This window comes from Protopterus annectens, chromosome 3.part1 (genome assembly GCF_019279795.1).
Source record: "Protopterus annectens isolate FY-2018-M chromosome 3.part1, PAN1.0, whole genome shotgun sequence".
NCBI lineage: Eukaryota > Metazoa > Chordata > Ceratodontiformes > Protopteridae > Protopterus > Protopterus annectens.
In genome coordinates, this window is record NC_056732.1 from 1,378,965,916 (window position 1) to 1,378,983,815 (window position 17,900).

The 17,900-nt window shown below is 40.3% G+C and overlaps 1 protein-coding gene across 1 annotated transcript in view; it reads left to right on the forward strand.

The window, feature by feature from the left end:
- The window catches only part of OPLAH (5-oxoprolinase, ATP-hydrolysing), a 1,902,532-nt gene that overhangs the window by 1,426,227 nt on the left and 458,405 nt on the right, over positions 1–17,900 (forward strand). The window contains exon 19 of the mRNA XM_044067415.1: positions 14,642–14,816. Within this exon, the coding sequence (XP_043923350.1) occupies positions 14,642–14,816 (175 nt within the window). The remainder of the gene's footprint in view (positions 1–14,641; positions 14,817–17,900) is intronic.

The window sequence follows — 17,900 nt, forward strand, 5'->3', positions numbered from 1 at the left end:
TATATACTTTCAACTGGTTAGACCTCTCTCATCAACTAGCCCATACACAGCTTGTTCTAGCCCATAAAATATGGTATAACCCTTCTAACTGTCCTCCTGTCTCAGTACTTCATCACTGTCTTCCAAATCACCTTCTGTACTCTCAAGACAAAAACTTATTTGAAATCTGTATGCCAAACAAACAGTATAGGACAAAGTCTATAACTCACGCTCCAAACTTTGGAACTCTGTCCCAAATTCAATCAGAAATAATTTATAGTCTTACTAACTTTTTATCATTTTATACCCTTTCAACAGTTGCCCTGTCCCCATTCTTAGGGGGGGCTTGTCTCATCTTTTTTGATTGTTTCATGTAAAGTAGACTATGCTTGTAATACTTTTGTATGTACTGATTGTCGTATTTAATTGTAATTTTTTGTTTTATTATTACATCACTGGTGTCCCTCATACTTTATTGTATCCTATGTATTCCACTCACAACTTTTATGTATATATGCTTTTTCATTACCTCTACACTCCTGTTTTATATGATGTTATTTAATTGCCTGGATCTTTTCTCCCTGGGCCTCTGCTTAAAATGGTTATTACCCAGTTGGACTTTACCTGTAAACAAATGTCAGTAAGTAAAAAAATAAATATAACTTTCTGCTTGTGTTACGTATATCACCCTTAACCGTGCAGCTCTAAAGTGTCTCTTCAAACCAGGTAATCCTAAACAGCCTTGTTCTATTGTAAGAGTCAACTTGTCCCACTTTACACTTGTACTCTTCCCCTCCCAGATAAATTCCTTCAACTCTTTATTAATTATTTTGCACAACTTCTCTGGTTGATAAAATATATGCCTGACCTGTATATGCTTGTATCTTACTATGCATGTCCATAAGTAAGAGCTTCCAGTTTGTCAGTTTTTATATTATTTTTAGTCTCTTCCCACCTATCCTTAATTGCCATAGCAGAAGCCTTTTTAATCTATACTCCTAAATGCTTCATCTTATCGTGTCCCTGTGAGCAATGCTGCACAAAATCATGTGTTGATACATTATTTATGGCTATAACTTTTGATTTACCTTCATTAATTGCATATCCTGAAAAGGCTTGAAGCTGTCTCAAAGTGTTCCACAACACTGAGATGTCCTTTTCATGATTTAACAGGTACAAAATAATATATCCTTGAATTTCTGAGTCCCTTATTTTCTTTGTCAGTGGCTCTAAGTATAAAACAAATAACAAAGGGTAAAGAGGACACGCCTGCCTATTTTCTCTGTTCAGGTACAACATATAAGAAAGGAACCCTCTCACTTTAATTTTTGCTTCCAGTCCCTCATATATCCTCACAATTAACCTTATTATTGTATGAGGGAATGCAAGTACTGCGGTGGTGGTGCTGCGGTAGCGTTGTCGCCTCACAGTAAGACGTTGTCCTGTTCGATTTTTAGCTAAAGAGTCTTCTGTATGGAGACATGCATGAATGGGCGTACCTTCGTAGAAGGTTGTGCATCAGAGCTGGCAACTCTGCACGTAAAAATCTACTGCCAATCATTAGCGGACCAGAGTTCCACTGTGGCAACCCCTAACCGGGAAAAGCCAAAAGACACAACATTGTATGAGGGAATTTAATTGCCTCCATTGCCTTACTCATAAAATCCCAGCTTACTCTTGTTGAATGCTTTCTGTTCATCAAGACCCACCAACAGTTGTGTTTATTTTTTCATTCTGCTTCCTCTGGATCTTCATTGTTCTGTCACTGTTGCTAAATGTTTGCCTCCCCTCCACAAAATCACACTGATCCATAGCTATCAAAATTAGCAACACCTTTAACATTCTTTTAGCTAGTATAGATATAAACACTTTATAGTGCTCTGGTTTCCTCCCACATCCCAAAGACATGCTGTAGGTGGATTGGACACTCTAAATTGGCCATAGGTGTGAGTGTGTGCGTGTGTGTGCCTTCTGTGGAAGGTTGGGCGCCAGGTTGGCAACTCAATGCCATAAAAACTCCACTGCCAAATATGAGCAGACAAGGTGATTTGCTGTGGCGACCCCTAACCGGGAAAAGCCAAAAGAAGAAGAAAATATAAACACTTTATAGTCATGGTTTAAAATTGAAATGGGTCTATGTGAAGCTGGATCATATGGGTTTTTGCTGTTTTTAGGTATTATAACCCAGCTTTCTTCCAAGATGTTGATGCTTCCCCTCTTTTTAAAATACTATTAAACAAACCTTCTAGATCCTTTTCACTTTTATCCCTCCTGTCTTCCAAAATTCCACAGGAATATCATCTGTTTCAGGAGACTTTCCTGCAACTTGATTATGTCAAAACTTTTTTTTCTCTTTCTATCTTAACTGTTAATTGTTGAGGTTCATCAACCTCTAACCTTGACATACTTAAGTCTAGCATAAATATTTACATTTGTGCTCTTTCTTAATTTCTATATTTCTCTTCTTTATACAGTTTTTTATAAAATTTCTGAAATATCTCTAATACTTTCACAGGATATCTCGTTATTTTTCTTGTTATAGGCTCCCTAGGTTTGGCAACAACCCTTTCTACTTTCTGTTGTGTAAATCGTTGCATATGGTTAGGCATTTTATGGCCCCCGTTATCACTTGCCTAGTATGTTCCTATTTTCCAGTATGGTTGAATGATAACTAGTCCCCATTTTGAGGCCTTAGTACCTCATGGTTTTAATGTGATGCAGTGTCCTGTACATACCCTGACTGGGGGTGGGATGGCAGTTATATCTAATATGGGGAGGAAGCTCATACAAATTCTTTGTTAGACTCTAATGTCATTTGAGTGCATCCTAGTCAGTGTGAGTAAATGGCTAACTGCTTCTTATCTGTCTTCTACCAAGTGAGGAACTGGTTTCTTTGCAGGAATTGTCTGAGCGTTTTCGTGTACTGTTGAAGTAGAGGGGCAAAGTTTGAGTATTTAAGTATCTGGGATGAGAGTGGATGACATTTCTGGTATGCAGCTGCTCACAGGTATAAAAAGACATATTTTTGACTGTGTTTCACATGGGGTAAAAATACAGTGGAAGGTGGTGACTCCAACGAGTTTGGATGACCACATGATAGACTTCATTCAACCTGGTACTCCTTTTGAAAAAGTTCCCTAATATTCAAGACTTTTCAATTGTGAAACATAAACAGTTCCGGTAGTATAGTCCTATGCATTGCAGTGGCTTAGCTTGCGTTACCCTGGGATGTTAGTAAATTGCAAGCCGTAGAGACCGGATGTACTGATCTATTTGCAGAAGTTCTGAAAAAATGACCTGTACCTCCAAAACCTCACCTTAAATGGTTTAATGCCATGCTAAAATTGTTGAAGAGAAAGCATTGCAAGGTGGAGAATGGCTAGGGGGCTTACAGTCAAGACAGACTCAGGCTTGGATTGCAGGAAGGTGCTGTTAGTTTGAGATTGTTTATAGAACTGCAGATCTTGGTGCCAGCAAGTAAGCCAACTCAGCTCTTACTGTGGGCAAAATATGCAGTCCATTGTGTCATAATAGGTAATAGACATTCTGTATACAACTGTGTAAAGAAATTGCCTATTTTGTTAACATGACTACTGTCATTTGGGCTGTATCCTTTGCTGAGATGTCAAAAAGAATTTATACTGATGGTCTGACTAACCTATCCCATTTTTTTTGGGGGGGGGGGGTGAGATTTGGCCAGTTGATTTCAACATACAAAAAGACTGGCATGTGAGGTTTTGCCCCACTTATAATTTTAGTTGTACTGTTCCAGCTAGATTGCTGTATGACAGCCTGGAATTTCTCATATATTTAATTTATGTGATTTTTCAGAATATCTTTGTAAACTAAAGCCTTTTCAAATGTCCTGAGAGAGGCTTTTTTGATTTTGTTGTAAAAAAAAAAAAAAAAGACCTCATTGTATTCTGACACTTGGCCATCCTATAGACCACTGTCTGTCCATCTCTTTCTAGAGAGTACTGTTGGAAAGGAGGTAGTAGTTGAGCTGCAGGAATACTACTCAGTACAGTACAGTGTTCAGTTTGTAGACTTTTGCACCAGATCTAGCTCTGTTTCCTATGACGACTTAATACTGAGATAATTTTGGATGGTATCATGATGGAGGCAGATCAGAAGCATTATTGTGGTTATCAGTTTCTCATCAGTTTATGATTATCCTGAATGGGTACATAAACTTTGCTGCCTGAGAACACTATACTGAGATCAATAAGATCATTAAGACTTTATTGCTTCAGACTGATGTGATTTTCTGGATGGAATTCTCAAAGCCTGATCTTCTTGCCATATTTTATTTATTTATCTATTCATGTGTTATTTATTTCTTAACCAAGTTAAGTGGACTGGTGTGCAGTCCTTTTGTAACCTTGACCTGGGCGACAAAGTTAAGAGTCCATCATTTATATGAACAGTTTAGTATAGTTAGCCAGGATGCTTTTTTTCTGAGGTGGGAAGAAAAAGAGAGTATAAGGAGAAAACCCATGCAGACATTGGGAAGAACATGAAAAACTCCACATAGAATGTGGAGCACAGATCGGGATTAAATCCTGAACCCTTGAGATGTGAGCCAGAGATCTTACTACGAAGCCTGTTTCTTCCATCTATAAGCTGCCCCTTTTTGGCATTGTTAGGAAGCAAAGACTGAAGTGTCAGTGCAATGTAGGTAACATTTTCTTCTGCCTGTCCTGTGTTTTTTTTTTTCATTAGATCTGATAGAGGCTGCTAGAAATTCCTCCTGGTGTGGTTCAGTCAGTTGTAGTTATGCAAAAGACTGTTTCTGTGAAATTGCAAAATAAAAGGCAACATCTAAATTCCTTAAAATCCCCAGATGACTTGAGAAGAGGACATGTGTTCCTACAAGCTGCTTCATCCCTTGTACCCTCTTACTTAATATAACCTACTTTAAGGTCACACACCTTTAGTGTAGGTTAAGATATTTCATGGATACAGTCTTCCAAGGAGTTACAACTTGCTGAACCAACATGTAGTGAGTCCAGTAAGGGATGGTGAGTAAATGGCTTTAGCTAAATCCTAAGAGGGCAAAGTTCAGGGTAGTACAATGCTCATTACTTGGGTCTTGTGTAAGATTTTGACTTGCCCAGCAGTCCCATTTGGGAATATTAAACTGAGATCAGTCTTTAAGGTATGTGATCTCAGTATGAGCCATTTCATAATTTGTTAGGCCTTGTTTCGTGAACAAGCACCACTGCAGTTGTTTATTGGCCTACCTGCAAATGTGTGCAAATTGTCTTAAATACTGTAAGTGAGGAGTGCTGGGGACCAGACTGGCTGATTAACTGCTTGTGATCCTGTTTTTTTTCCCTCTTTCCCCTCACATTCTGCGCATATATTGTCTTTGTCCAGCTGTAACCTCAAGTAGCCACTGATTGGTTACCCTCGTCACTCCCTTCCCACCTCCAATCCACAGCAGCTTCTTGTGGTGGTACAAATAACATACTTATCTAACCCCACGGGTCTATATTAGATAATCGAACGCTTAAAAGTTCGAATCACTAAAGATCAAACTTTAGTGATCGAACTTTTAAAAGTTTGAATATCTATAAAAATAATATTAAAAAAAAAAAAGAAAAAGTAAAGGGTTTAAGCAGGGGGGCAAGCCCCCCTGCACCCCCCACTCCCCCTGCTACCAACTCCGAGATCGCACTTCAGTGTGCTACAGTGCAGAAACGGAAAATTTCCCATTTCCTACACTGTAGCACGATCTTGGAGTTGGTATATTTAAGTAGTGTGGGGGTGCAGGGGGGCTTGCCCCCCTGCTTACACCCTTTAGTTTTTCTTTTTTATTTATTTATTTATTTTTTTATTTATATTCATATTCGAACTTTTGAAAGTTTGATCACTAAAGTTCGATCTTTACTGATTCAAACTTTTAAGGGTTCGAATATCTAATATATACCATAACCCCGCACACTTAATTTACTCATTCAAACCAAATGCCTGTATCAAACTAATACAAAGCTCCTCTTATCATTTCTGAAGTGCACCAGCAGTAGTTTTTTTGTTATATACATCCACTGTATGCAACAAATACTGCCAAAACAAATGTTACTGAATCAACCACTGGAAAAGTAAATTTCATGAAAACTGCCAACAACCACCAAACTTAATCTGGCATGACTAAATACTTTTTTTATTTTTTGCCTCACTGCCTGCCAAGTATCAAACCTTCTCTTGATGTACTGGCTTGTTCATTTCCATCACAAACCAAGAGGAATCATCACTGAGACAGCCATCATGGTTGGCTTGTTTTTTAATGTGATGGCCCTACTGCCCATGCACATTCTCAGCTACCCATAGGAAGGAGCCATGCCGTTAGGTGTCACTGTGCTGATCATCTGTCAGTTTAGTAAGGGATGTTGGCAGATAGCAGCCCTGACTCACCTTTCCAGAAGAAAGGGATGGTTTTTCCCTGTTGTACACCAGAGAAATCACAGCATCTCTGTGTCTTTCCAAGCATCTGCAGCCCCCCCCAGGAGAGGCGAGTATACCAAGTCCCTTCATTCCTTTCCCGCCTTACCTTGAGTCTCCAGTGCTAGGGTCACAATTGAACCCTGGTCTCTTGGGTCACAGTCGGGTCTCCCTCTCTGTGTATCACAGAGCGAGGTACAACTAAATACTTGCTACGCGTATTAAGCAAACAATTTTCCACTCAATTAAACAGTCATTACTTCCACAAACAGTTGAGATAACAATTCAGTACAAACAGACTACCTCCTTTCCTTCCTACTGAGACCTGCAAGAATGACATGTATAACCATTAACAAAAAACATACTGTACTGAATACATTAGCTCAGGAAGAGGTCAACTAGAAACTACTTCTATACCATAACTTTGCCAAAACTACGAATCATTTAAACTAATATACAAAATAGGACACCCATTCACAAGTCAAGTCAAGAGTTCTTTTCCAGATTCACCAAGGTACTAGTTTAACATACCACACTGATTCATGCCACTAACCAAACTTGCATTACAGGACACTCCTATTTGTCTGTATTTTTCCAGAGCCACCACAGTGCTACTTTAAAATACTAGCCTATGTCACTCAAGTAAGAAAACATCCACCTTTTGCTGTTTCTATATAACACTCCAAATATATATATATATATAGGTTCATAGGTTGATACTAGGCTATCTGCCCTAGGGCATTTACAAGCCTAGCCAGAGTGTGTTTGGCTTTCGCCACCCTTCTTAGATTAGTTGACTGTGCCTCTGTATAGTAGGTCACAGAAGATAGCCCATTTAAGGTTAGTTTACCGTGCCTCTGTCTAGCAGTGACACAGAAGAGATCCCAGGGGTAAATTTACGATCTCCCATCCAAACATCAAGATTCTTCTTGAAGAGGGTCATTGAGGGGCTCTGTCTGACATGGATTGGGATTTTGTTCCAGAGTGAGGGGAGCCTCTGGGATATGAATCTGTCCCTCCAGCATGTTCTATTTATTTCTGTGCTGAGGTTTAAGTCACTGGAGCATGTAGTTCTGATGGATTTGGGTTTCTTGAGGTGGAGCATGTCCATTAATTCTGGGTTGGACATGGCTTTATACATCAGGCACAGATTGCCTCTGAGTAGGCGGTAAGCAACTGAGTAGAGCTGGAGTTTCTTTAGCCTAACTGCGTAGGGCATCTGTTTGAGTCTCTTGATCCTCTTGGTGAGATACTTTTGGGGTCTTTCTAGTTGTAGCAGGTGTCGGGTAAGGTACATCCCAAGTGGGGCATTGTATTCAATTATGGGTCTGATGAGTGATGAGTAGAGGGGCACAATGACCTCTCGATCTAGATGTGAACCCCTTTGTGATAAGGTGGGCTATATAGAATGTCTTTCTAACCACTTTGGCAATGTGATTGTCAAAGGAGAGATTGCAATCTACTTGGGTCCCCAAATCCCTAATTACTTCTTCTGTACTTAATGGATTACCACCTGTGTGGTAATTTGTGGGCACTTTGTTTTTCCCAAAGGGGATGACTATGCACTTTTTGGCATTTAGCTTTAGGCCATGGCTCTGGCACCAGTTATCCGTCTCTGTGAGACCTTTTTGGAGGATGCTTGTGTCAGCCGGCGAGTCGATTATGGCCCCCAGTTTGCAGTCATCTGCAAACTTTGTCAGCCATAGTCCTCCTGTGTTAGCCTGTACCTCAGAGAAATATATACCGAACAAGAGAGGTCCCAGGACTGAGCATTGTGGGACGCCACTTGTAACTGGTTTAGAGTCTGACATGGCACCTGCAATTCTGACCATTTGAGTTCTATCCCTAAGCCAGTTTGCAACCCATCTTGTGACATAGGATCTTGTGACATAGGGGTTGATGTTTAAGCTGGTGAGCTTATTTATGATGCCCGAGTGGGGTATTGTGTCGAAGGCTTTTGCAAGGTCAAGGTAGTCTGTGTGGACCACCTTCCCTTCGTCTATGGCCTTGGTGACTGTTTCAAAGAAATTGACCAGGTTCAAGAGGTAAGATCTGCCCTTAAGAAAGCCGAATTGGGTAGGATCCAGTGTTTGGAGGTTCCCAATGTCTTTGTATATGAGTTCCATGATGATACGCTCCATAGCTTTGCAGACCAGGCTAGTTAGGCTTATAGGGCGATAGTTTCCGGGGTCCGTTGTGGCACCACCTTTATGGAGTGGGACCACTGTTGCTGTACGCCATTCTTTGGGTACATATCCTGTTGTAAGGCAGAGACTGAACAGTGATTTTAAGTGAGGGTTCAGTTCTTCTTGGAGCTCATGTAAAATGCAGCCCGGGACACCGTCCGGTCCCATTGATGCTGTGTTTTTTGCTTTGGAGAGGGCAGCTCTCACCTGTGCATCTGTGATGTCAGGGAGGCTACACTCTGTTGGGATAGTCATTTGCTCATTTGGGGGGGGGGTGGAGTTTGCACTGAACCTGTCTGCCAGCGTCTTGTGCAATTTTTCTTTCGAAGCTAGCCTTAGATGATTTTATGAGGGATCGTAGTTTCTTGCTAGTACTGATCAGAGTTGCCTTCCCTTTCAGTGATTTTGCTGTATCATGTAGTAGCTTCCTCCTTCTGTTGTACAGCTTATTTATGGCTGGGGTCCACCAGACAGGTCTCCTGCCTTTGGAGGAGTGTGTCTTGGTTTTATTTGGGATAGCACGATCCATGCTTTCCTGTAGGTATCCATAGAATGCGTTTGTAAAGGATTCTGCGGTTTGGGCCGTATTTTCCGCTGGCCCTGGGGCTTTGAAGGATTCCACCTTGGTTTTGAGAAGTGGGAAGTTTGCTTTTGAGAAGTTTTTGGCCGTGGTTTTCTTTGCTGGGGGTGGGGACAGGATATGGATGTCCATAGTGATTAATTTATGGTCAGATTGTACCAATGAGGGGTATACCTCTGGTATGGAACATAGAGTCCCCATGTTGGTGATGATCAGGTCCAGTATGTTTTCCCCTCGTGTGGGAGTGGTGACCAGTTGTTCCATAGCATATGAGTTTATAAATTCTAGGAACCGTTGGGCTAGGGTGTTGGGGCTTGAGTAGTGCTCCCAGTCTATGTTTGGGTAGTTAAAGTCACCCAGTATAATGGTGTTTGGAGAGACCTTCATATTCTCCAGTGTCTTCAGGAAAGCCGAGTGGGGTTCCTGAGTTTGGGAGGGTGGTCTGTCTGGAAGGCAGTTTTGCCCACTGTTAGTTGCACATGGATGGTCTCAGATGCTTCATGCAGTGCCACTAGCCTGGAGGTATGGGTATCTTTGATGAATATGAATACTCCCCCTCCTCTTGTGGTTCGGTCCGAGTTTTGGGGCCGAAAAGCATGGCATGAGGTATAGCCTGGTAGTGCTGGGGTGCTCTCGGGAGCCTTGAACCAGGATTCTGTTACTGCACAGATATTGATATTCTCCATACTGAGGAGAGCCTCGCTGGTGTTGTGCAGCATTACCCTTAGTTTTTTTTTCCTTGTGTTTTCTAAGGAGGTGGGTTTGTCTTTTGAGCCTTGCCTAAAAAAGGCACTTGGCCAGTATTCGAAAACCCAGGGGTGACAGGTGCAAGCCGTCCCTAGAGAAGCAACGTGGCTTGTCAAACATGTCATCCCAGGCTGACAGACACTGGATCCCCTTTGAGTGACACCAATACTTTAGCCAATTGTTGAAATTGATCATTTTGTCTTTATACTGTGATATTATTCTTGGTGAGGGTAAGATGCTACTCAAGGTCAGGGTCATACCGGCCTGGGCCACATGATCAGAGAGCTCCTCTATGTCTCTTTTCATGTAATTCAGGGAGGTATGTCTCAGGTCATTCACACCAGCATGGACAATGACAGAGTCATATTTGTACTTGCTTTGGAGTGACCTGAGTGCTTGTGTTATGTGGCGGATCCTGGCACCCAACAGGCAGCTTACAGTGACCTTCTGCTTGTTCAGCCTGGTGAGAGGGAAGTCAGTGTGTCTGACAGTAGAGTCACCTATTACAAATGTATTAGGTGTGTTGTTTAGCCTTAAGGGCTGTGACTGTGTGGCACACTGACTTTGTGAACTATGTGATACATGGGTATTGTTGTGGGGTAGCAGTTGCTTGGATGTCTGCTTTGGAGGTCTCTGTTGCTTGGGCAGATTTTTATTTAGAGCCTCCGAATATGTTTTTGTGTGTTTATGTGTTTGGTTTGCTGTTGCGATAGGTCTATGTGAGACTGGATTTGTGGTGTGTGTGATTACCTTCTCCTCCAGACTGACCATGCCAGTACTATGTTGAGAGAGCTCAGCCTCCAGTTTGGCTATATAGTTGCATCTCTCACATATATTTGAACTTGTTGGGAAGAGGAGAGGGTGGTTTGTGTACATAAGGCAGTTGTAACATTGCCTCAAGATTCCCATATTCACCAGCTGGATGGGAGAGTAAACCTGAAATTGACTTTTGGACATGCCAGAATAGTATAAGGAATTACTTTTTGACTTGATCAAAAAGGACCAATAGGGAGCCAAGTACTTAAAGGGAGTATAAGAGGGTGTAGTGCTTTAGTTTATTAGTGCTTACTTATAAGACACTTATCTTAGCTACTGCTGGGTTTTAGAAGGAAAATAGAGTGCTTACTTTGAGATTTGGAACAGTTCTAAGGGAAAAAGTGAAGAGCAGACTTTGTGGAGCCGGGAATAGTTTAAACCTGATTAAGTGGCGCTGCCCAATGCTGCGCTATGCGCAAAAACGCGCAAAAGAGGGTTTTAAGAGAAAGGGATCAAGGAGTTTGGAATTTACCCAAAATGGCCAATAAAACTACAGTTTCTAGGCAGTAACCACTCCCACAGGGGCAGGCAGGCTGTTCAGTGTTTACCACTGCCACTGATGAACACAGAGACTTCCCTTTAGCCCAAGCAAGCAATGGCCTCCAAGAAACTTACAAACAGTTCAGAACAGCAAATCTGTAACTGAACTTTTTTTTAAATTTCAGAAAGTGGGAAAAAAGCAAGATTTTTGTTTTGTTTAAAGATAGCAGAGATACACAAGTAGCAACAAGTTAGAACAGTGCAGTAAATGACCACACACTTGAGTGCTAGGCCAGAGACAGGTAAAATGCAAGTTTTAAGAAAAAAACGATTTTAAAATAAGTGCAACACAGGAAATGCAGTAAACAAGCTCTAGATGTGTTCTAAATACAGTTCCTAATACAGATATCAAGTTTAGCAAGCTGGAAAATGCCAAAAAGTAGGCGGCAATGCAGAACTCTTAACAAATAATCTGAAGAAAAATACTTAAAATCTCAAAAGTGGCTCCTTTCTTCTCTCAACATTTTCTCCTCTTGGTGGGTGCTACATGGCAGTCCTATTTCTGCACAAATCTAACAATGAAATGAATCTTTCACTGTTGCCTTCCACTCAGCCAAACTAATTTTCTCAAACCTGTATCAAAAATTCCACAATGCAAGCAGCAGTTATTCCCACACCAACAAAGAAAACACCCATAACTCCCCAACATATTAAGGAATCGCCTCCCAAAATATACAGACTTTTCTGCTTACATCTATGAGCCTTTCACATAATTCCACCACCACTTATCTTAGCAGTCTGTTCCAAACCTGCTATCAAATAATGATATCTAACCCCACCGCAGATATCCTCCCATCAAGACCATAATTAAGATCCAAAACCTCATTTTTCTCCTTAGAACTCACTTTCCACAAAATCCACCCAAATAAACCTCTACCCCCCAGAGAATAAATCCAAGCAGTCTACTCCCAATACCTGCTCACAGTTTCTGTTTCTAATATCCACAGTCATATTTCTGCTTCTTCTTCAAGGCAATGTAGAAACACATTTTAGGCCAATCCCACTGTCAAACTTACAAACAAATGCAAAGACTTGTCTCCTATAATATGCTTTTGTTTCTTCTACAAGCCACTGGAAAAAAAAACCCTGTTTCATTCCCACTGTCAAACATACAAACAACCTCTAACCTGTCCACTCTAAAATGTTGCTGTCTTAAAGAGGAAGCACAATCTGAACACAGCTCTTTCTGTTTATGAAGTTTCCCCCCCATTTGTTCCTCTGTTGTTCAGTTGCCATTGCCGTAGAAGTTGTTGAAGGTAGAAAATGAGCAGTTTCAAACCAAAAAAGAAAGTTTAAATGTGCTGCATTGTTCCCTTTCAGTCAGCAGCTTCTTCCACTTTATGTGAGGTATGATAATGATGATGATGCAACTGTGTGAACTTCCATTCCTGCTACACTAAAAAGCTATATATATATATATATATATATATATATATATATATATATATATATATATGGGTCTACCTGAGATGGTCGACAGGCCATATGATTGACACTCATTTGGTCGACAAGCACTTTGCCCCCCACACCCCCCAATGTGGGGGGCTGTGCCACCCACTCCCCCCCTAACTATATATATCAACTCCAGGGTCGCACAACATTGGGGAGGGGGGTAAATCTGCTTGTCGACCAAATGAGTGTCGATCATATGGCCTGTTGACCATCTCAGGTAGACCCACATACATATATATATATATATTTATATATATATATATATATATATATATATATATATATATATATATATATATGGGTGCGGGTTTCTTGGTTGACCTCGTTGAGCAGAAGACCCTATCAAAAAAAAAAAATAAATAAATAAAACACTTTTTTTTTTTTTTTACAGGGGGCAGTGAATGTATTTATGTATGTAGCAACTCTGAGATCCCACTACATGGGAAAAGGGCAAATTCTCTTATTCCCACTGTACCATGATCTCGTACAGAAATAAAAGTATGCACAAGCAGCTGATTTCCAGTCTCATAAGCTGTTTTTATGCTGATCGACAAAAAAAAAAAATTTCTAAAACAAAGGTCAATCAATCACACACGCACACAGACATATATATATATATATATATATATATATATATATATATATATATATATATATATATATATATATGGGTCTATATCACATAGTCGAAGTGAACACGTAATGTTCAAACCATTATGTTCAAAGTTACAAAACTTAGACTATGGATAAAAAGCAAAAAAAAAAAACAAAAGATCGCACCCCATTGAACAAAATGGAAACCTCCGCTTATGGAGATTTCCATTGAAATGCTCAAACTTTTACAAATTCGAGCTTATGGTCTTGACCATATGAGGTTCGAGCTTGTAAAAGTTCGACTACATGATAGGAGCTCTCTCTCTCTCTCTCTCTATAAATATATATATATATATATATATATATATATATATATATAAATGTTTGTGTGTGTGTGTCTCTCTCTCTCTCTCTCTGTATATATATATATATATATATATATATGTGTGTGTGTGTGTGTTTGTGTGTGAATGTGTGTATATGTGTATATACGTGTGTGTGTGTGTGTGTGTGTGTGTGTGTGTGTGTGTGTGTGTGTGTGTATATATATATATATATATATATATATATATATATATATATATATATGCATGTATATATATATATATATATATATATATATATATAAAAAAGCACCATGTATGTGCGCGTGTGTGTGTTTGTTTACTCACATGTTTGTACTGGGGTGTAAAGAGACTTACTGTGGGCTGCACTTTAGGTCTCTGATATCACTGAACTAAAATGCATCACTGTGACCATTACGTGTGGTCTTTATTACTTCCCTTAATCAAAGTCAGACATTTGAAGTGTACATAATCTATCAAGTAGCTGTAATTGCTGGATACATCTGTATGTGAATATGAAGGGGGTGGCAGTGGGATGCATTGTATGTGTCATACAACAGTGAACTGAAATACATCACTATGGCTATTATCAATGTATGTTTTTCAATTATGTTATCACAGTCACACATCTGAACTGTACACAGTTAGCAGTGTTGATGTTTGTGCAAGGCTGGAGTCATCAAAGCAGAGGGTTAAACAGTTTATCCCATTTCTAGTACCAAATAAGATTAGGTAGTTTACAGTACACAGCAGTCCTTACCAATATGGAATACTGTAAGGTAACCTTTTCCCAACCTTTATTATTGCTAACAAAATGGAACCTGTTTTGTGGTTAGATATGTGTTCTTGAGTGTTTTGTTTGAGGGAAAGCCACTATTTGAATATCTTTAAAATCTAGAGTAAACATTATTTTCTTCCAGTGTTTGCCCTTAAGTTTGTTGTTTGTGTTGTACCTATAGGTGTTTCGTAAGGGCATTTCATATCCTGTTTTCTTTGTGGCCAGTCGAGGACACCATGCTGATATTGGGGGGATTACTCCTGGATCGATGCCTCCACATTCCAAATCTCTGGAAGAAGAAGGAGCAGTCTTTACTTCCTTCAAACTGCTGAAGGGTGGCATGTTTCAGGAGGAAGGTAAGAGGGTTGTCTTTCATTTTTTCCTAGGGTGGCTTGAATTGTTGTATATTGCATTGGTTTATGTAATAAAAATGTCTTGATATCTCAGCTTTGATCACCTTTATTTCTTTATAAACAATCTCTTAGTTCATCTAACTACTGTAATCTTATTATTTATTATTAGGTGAATGGTACTTCATAGAGGACACTGTAAAAGCAGATGCAGTATTATGGATCCTTTTGATCTCAGTTTTTTTAAAAGTGAACCCATTTCATCCAGTCTGAAGCTCTCTGAATGTTATATGCATACTATGATACTGTGTGTATAATAGTAATTCTCCAGTTTATGGAGGACCTCCATTATCTGACCCGGCTTCATGGCAATGAATCAAGATGTAGCATTTGCCCCTTTCTTGACATGTTTCATACTAATTGGTCAGTCAACAAGTAGCCTTTCTTCTAGATGTTAAGAAGCATGTTTACCTGAAAATGAAAAGTGGTTTGTATTATTATATTTTCCTGCTGGGCATGTGCTAAATGTAATAACAGAAACCACTTTTCAGATTCAGGCAAACATGTTTTAATATAACATTGTTGGAAATTATGAGCTTGTGTCCACAGAATGAAACATAAGCTTATAATTATTAAGTTTCAGTATTTTGGCTGCTCCGGTGGCATAGAGGGATAAAGCACTGACTATGACCCCGATGACCTGGGTTTAATTAGTGGTCCAGGTGACTGACAGAGCAGCAGTGAGGTATGGGCATAGCCATCCTGGGGTGTGTGTATGGTCCAGTGGGCATACTGACGATCCCTGGTGGAGGCTTGGGACAGCATATGTAGGTTTGCTTAAAGAGGGGGATAAAGTGGAGACATGGTTGTGTTGCACCGGAGGTGGGATGATATGCCACATATTACATCCTCACCCTCCAGGCATACCTTTGGGACCACAGGGGAGGGGAGAAAATGGGTAGGTTACAAATTAACCCCCCCCCCCCCTGGTGGAAACTCAGATGTGCTGTGCCCCCAGTGTCCTTATTCCATGACCAGCCCCAGCATACTGGTTGAAGTCCATAGGGGACAAGGAAAATAGCTGGTAGACCCAGTGTAGAAAGGTGCTGGGGAGCCAAGCCAGTAAACACGAGGGATGGGTGGGCGCAAAAAGAGTGCAAAAAAATGTTTCAGTATTTTCCTAATTTTAATATAGAACATTGGTTAATGCAAAGTGATGGAAACAAGCTGTGCCATGAAGTTCTAAATTTGAGCCCCACAACTTCACTTGCAAACAATAAGACTGACATCGTTGCTTGAACTGATCAAAGCTCTCTGACTGTGGAAGTAGGCATCTTTATTTATGTTTTTTAGTTAACAATGATTAACCTAAACTAAAATATCTTTTGTGACTTTGTCTCTGCGGCAAAGTGGTAGATGTATACAATAGTGGCCTGAAAGGGATTTTAAGCAGTAGACTCCAGCTCTACCTTTTGGTTACACAGTGTATGTGGCTGCAGTCTGAAATATGACTACTGTCAAATTTATGCTGCCCTCTGAAGAAGTTGTAAAATGTTAAATTTTGAATGAAAACAAAGAGAAGTGTCAAGAGGTTGTGCTTGCAACCTTACATTTAGACTGATGAATGTGAGTTTAGAATAAGTACAGGCATGTCATTCAGGGCAGAAGTGTACTAACACTACCCTGGTTTATGAAAGAGAAGTCTGTAGATGAAGAACTTATACATATTGACTCTGAGATCACCATAACTTGGAGAAAACTGCTTGACAGTGGCACAGGAAAATAATTTTCTTGGGTGGCGAAAGCCAGGGTACCTTTGGCTAGGCTTATATAGGCCCTAGGGCCAATAGCCTAGTACCTACCTATGAAAAGGGAATATTCTGCGAAATGGCCATCTCGGACTTTCTAAATGTAAGTCTGTTTTTCAGCCATTTAGTTTCAGTGTTTCGGGATTTTCTGTAGTGGGTCCTGACATTTCAAATGGTTACTGAGCATGCCGTATTCGTCCTCCTTCACTTTATTAAAACTAGTGGCTCCTCAAATACAGACACCAAGGACTTTAATCTACATCAGCAAATAAAAAGGAGTTAGTGATGGGACAGGTTCTGAGCTTGATGCATTCCCCACCTTTTGAATGAGAGTCCCCTACATGTGAAACAAAGTATTTCCCTAGTCACGTTCAAAGTTATTCTCATAATCTGGATGGATTTTCATAAATTAATCCCTTGGTTTGTCTTTATAGCCTACCTTGAGAAGGCAGGAAGTGCAACTGAAGCATAGGATTCCCAAGGACAGGGTACATTGACTTGTCTGGGTAGACTGCTTTGTGATCATTAGAAGTGTCTGCCTAGCATCTTCCTGTGAACCTGTTGTGATGTCCAGTCAGTATCCCACCAGACTGCCAGCAGTATGTGATGTCCCTCACTTAAAACTTGGGTCATTAATTAAGGAGCCTCAGTCCTCCTGATGATTGAGTCTATATATGTTGAACCCTGGGAGAAGTATTTCATTGTTTTTGACATGTGGCTTAAGCCAAGTTTTAGTCAAAATGGTTATGTCAATTAGTGCATGCAGGTCATGGATTTTGTTTAGTCTTCTTTTCTTTCGGCTGTTCCCGGTAGGGGTCGCTACAGCAGATCATCTGTTTCCATTTCTTCCTGTCCTCTGCATATTGCTTTGTCACATCAACCACATGCATGTCCTCTCTCACTACATCCATAAACCTTATCTTAGGCCTTCCTCTTTTCCCCTTATCTGGCAGCTCCATCCTTAGCATCCTTTTCCCAATATATCCAGCTTTCCTCCTCAGCCCATGTCCAAACCGACGCAATCTCGCTTCTCTGACTTTGTCTCCAAACTGTCCAACCTGAGCTGACCTTCTAATATACAGATTCCTGATCCTGTCCATCCTTGTCACACCCAGTGCAAATCTTAATATCTTTAACTCTGCCACTTCCAGGTCTGACTCCTGCCTTTTTGTCAATGCCACCGTCTCCAACCCATAAAACATAGCTGGTCTCACTACCCTCTTGTAGACCTTCCCTTTCACTCTTACTGGTACCCGTCTGTCACAAATCAGTCCTGACACTC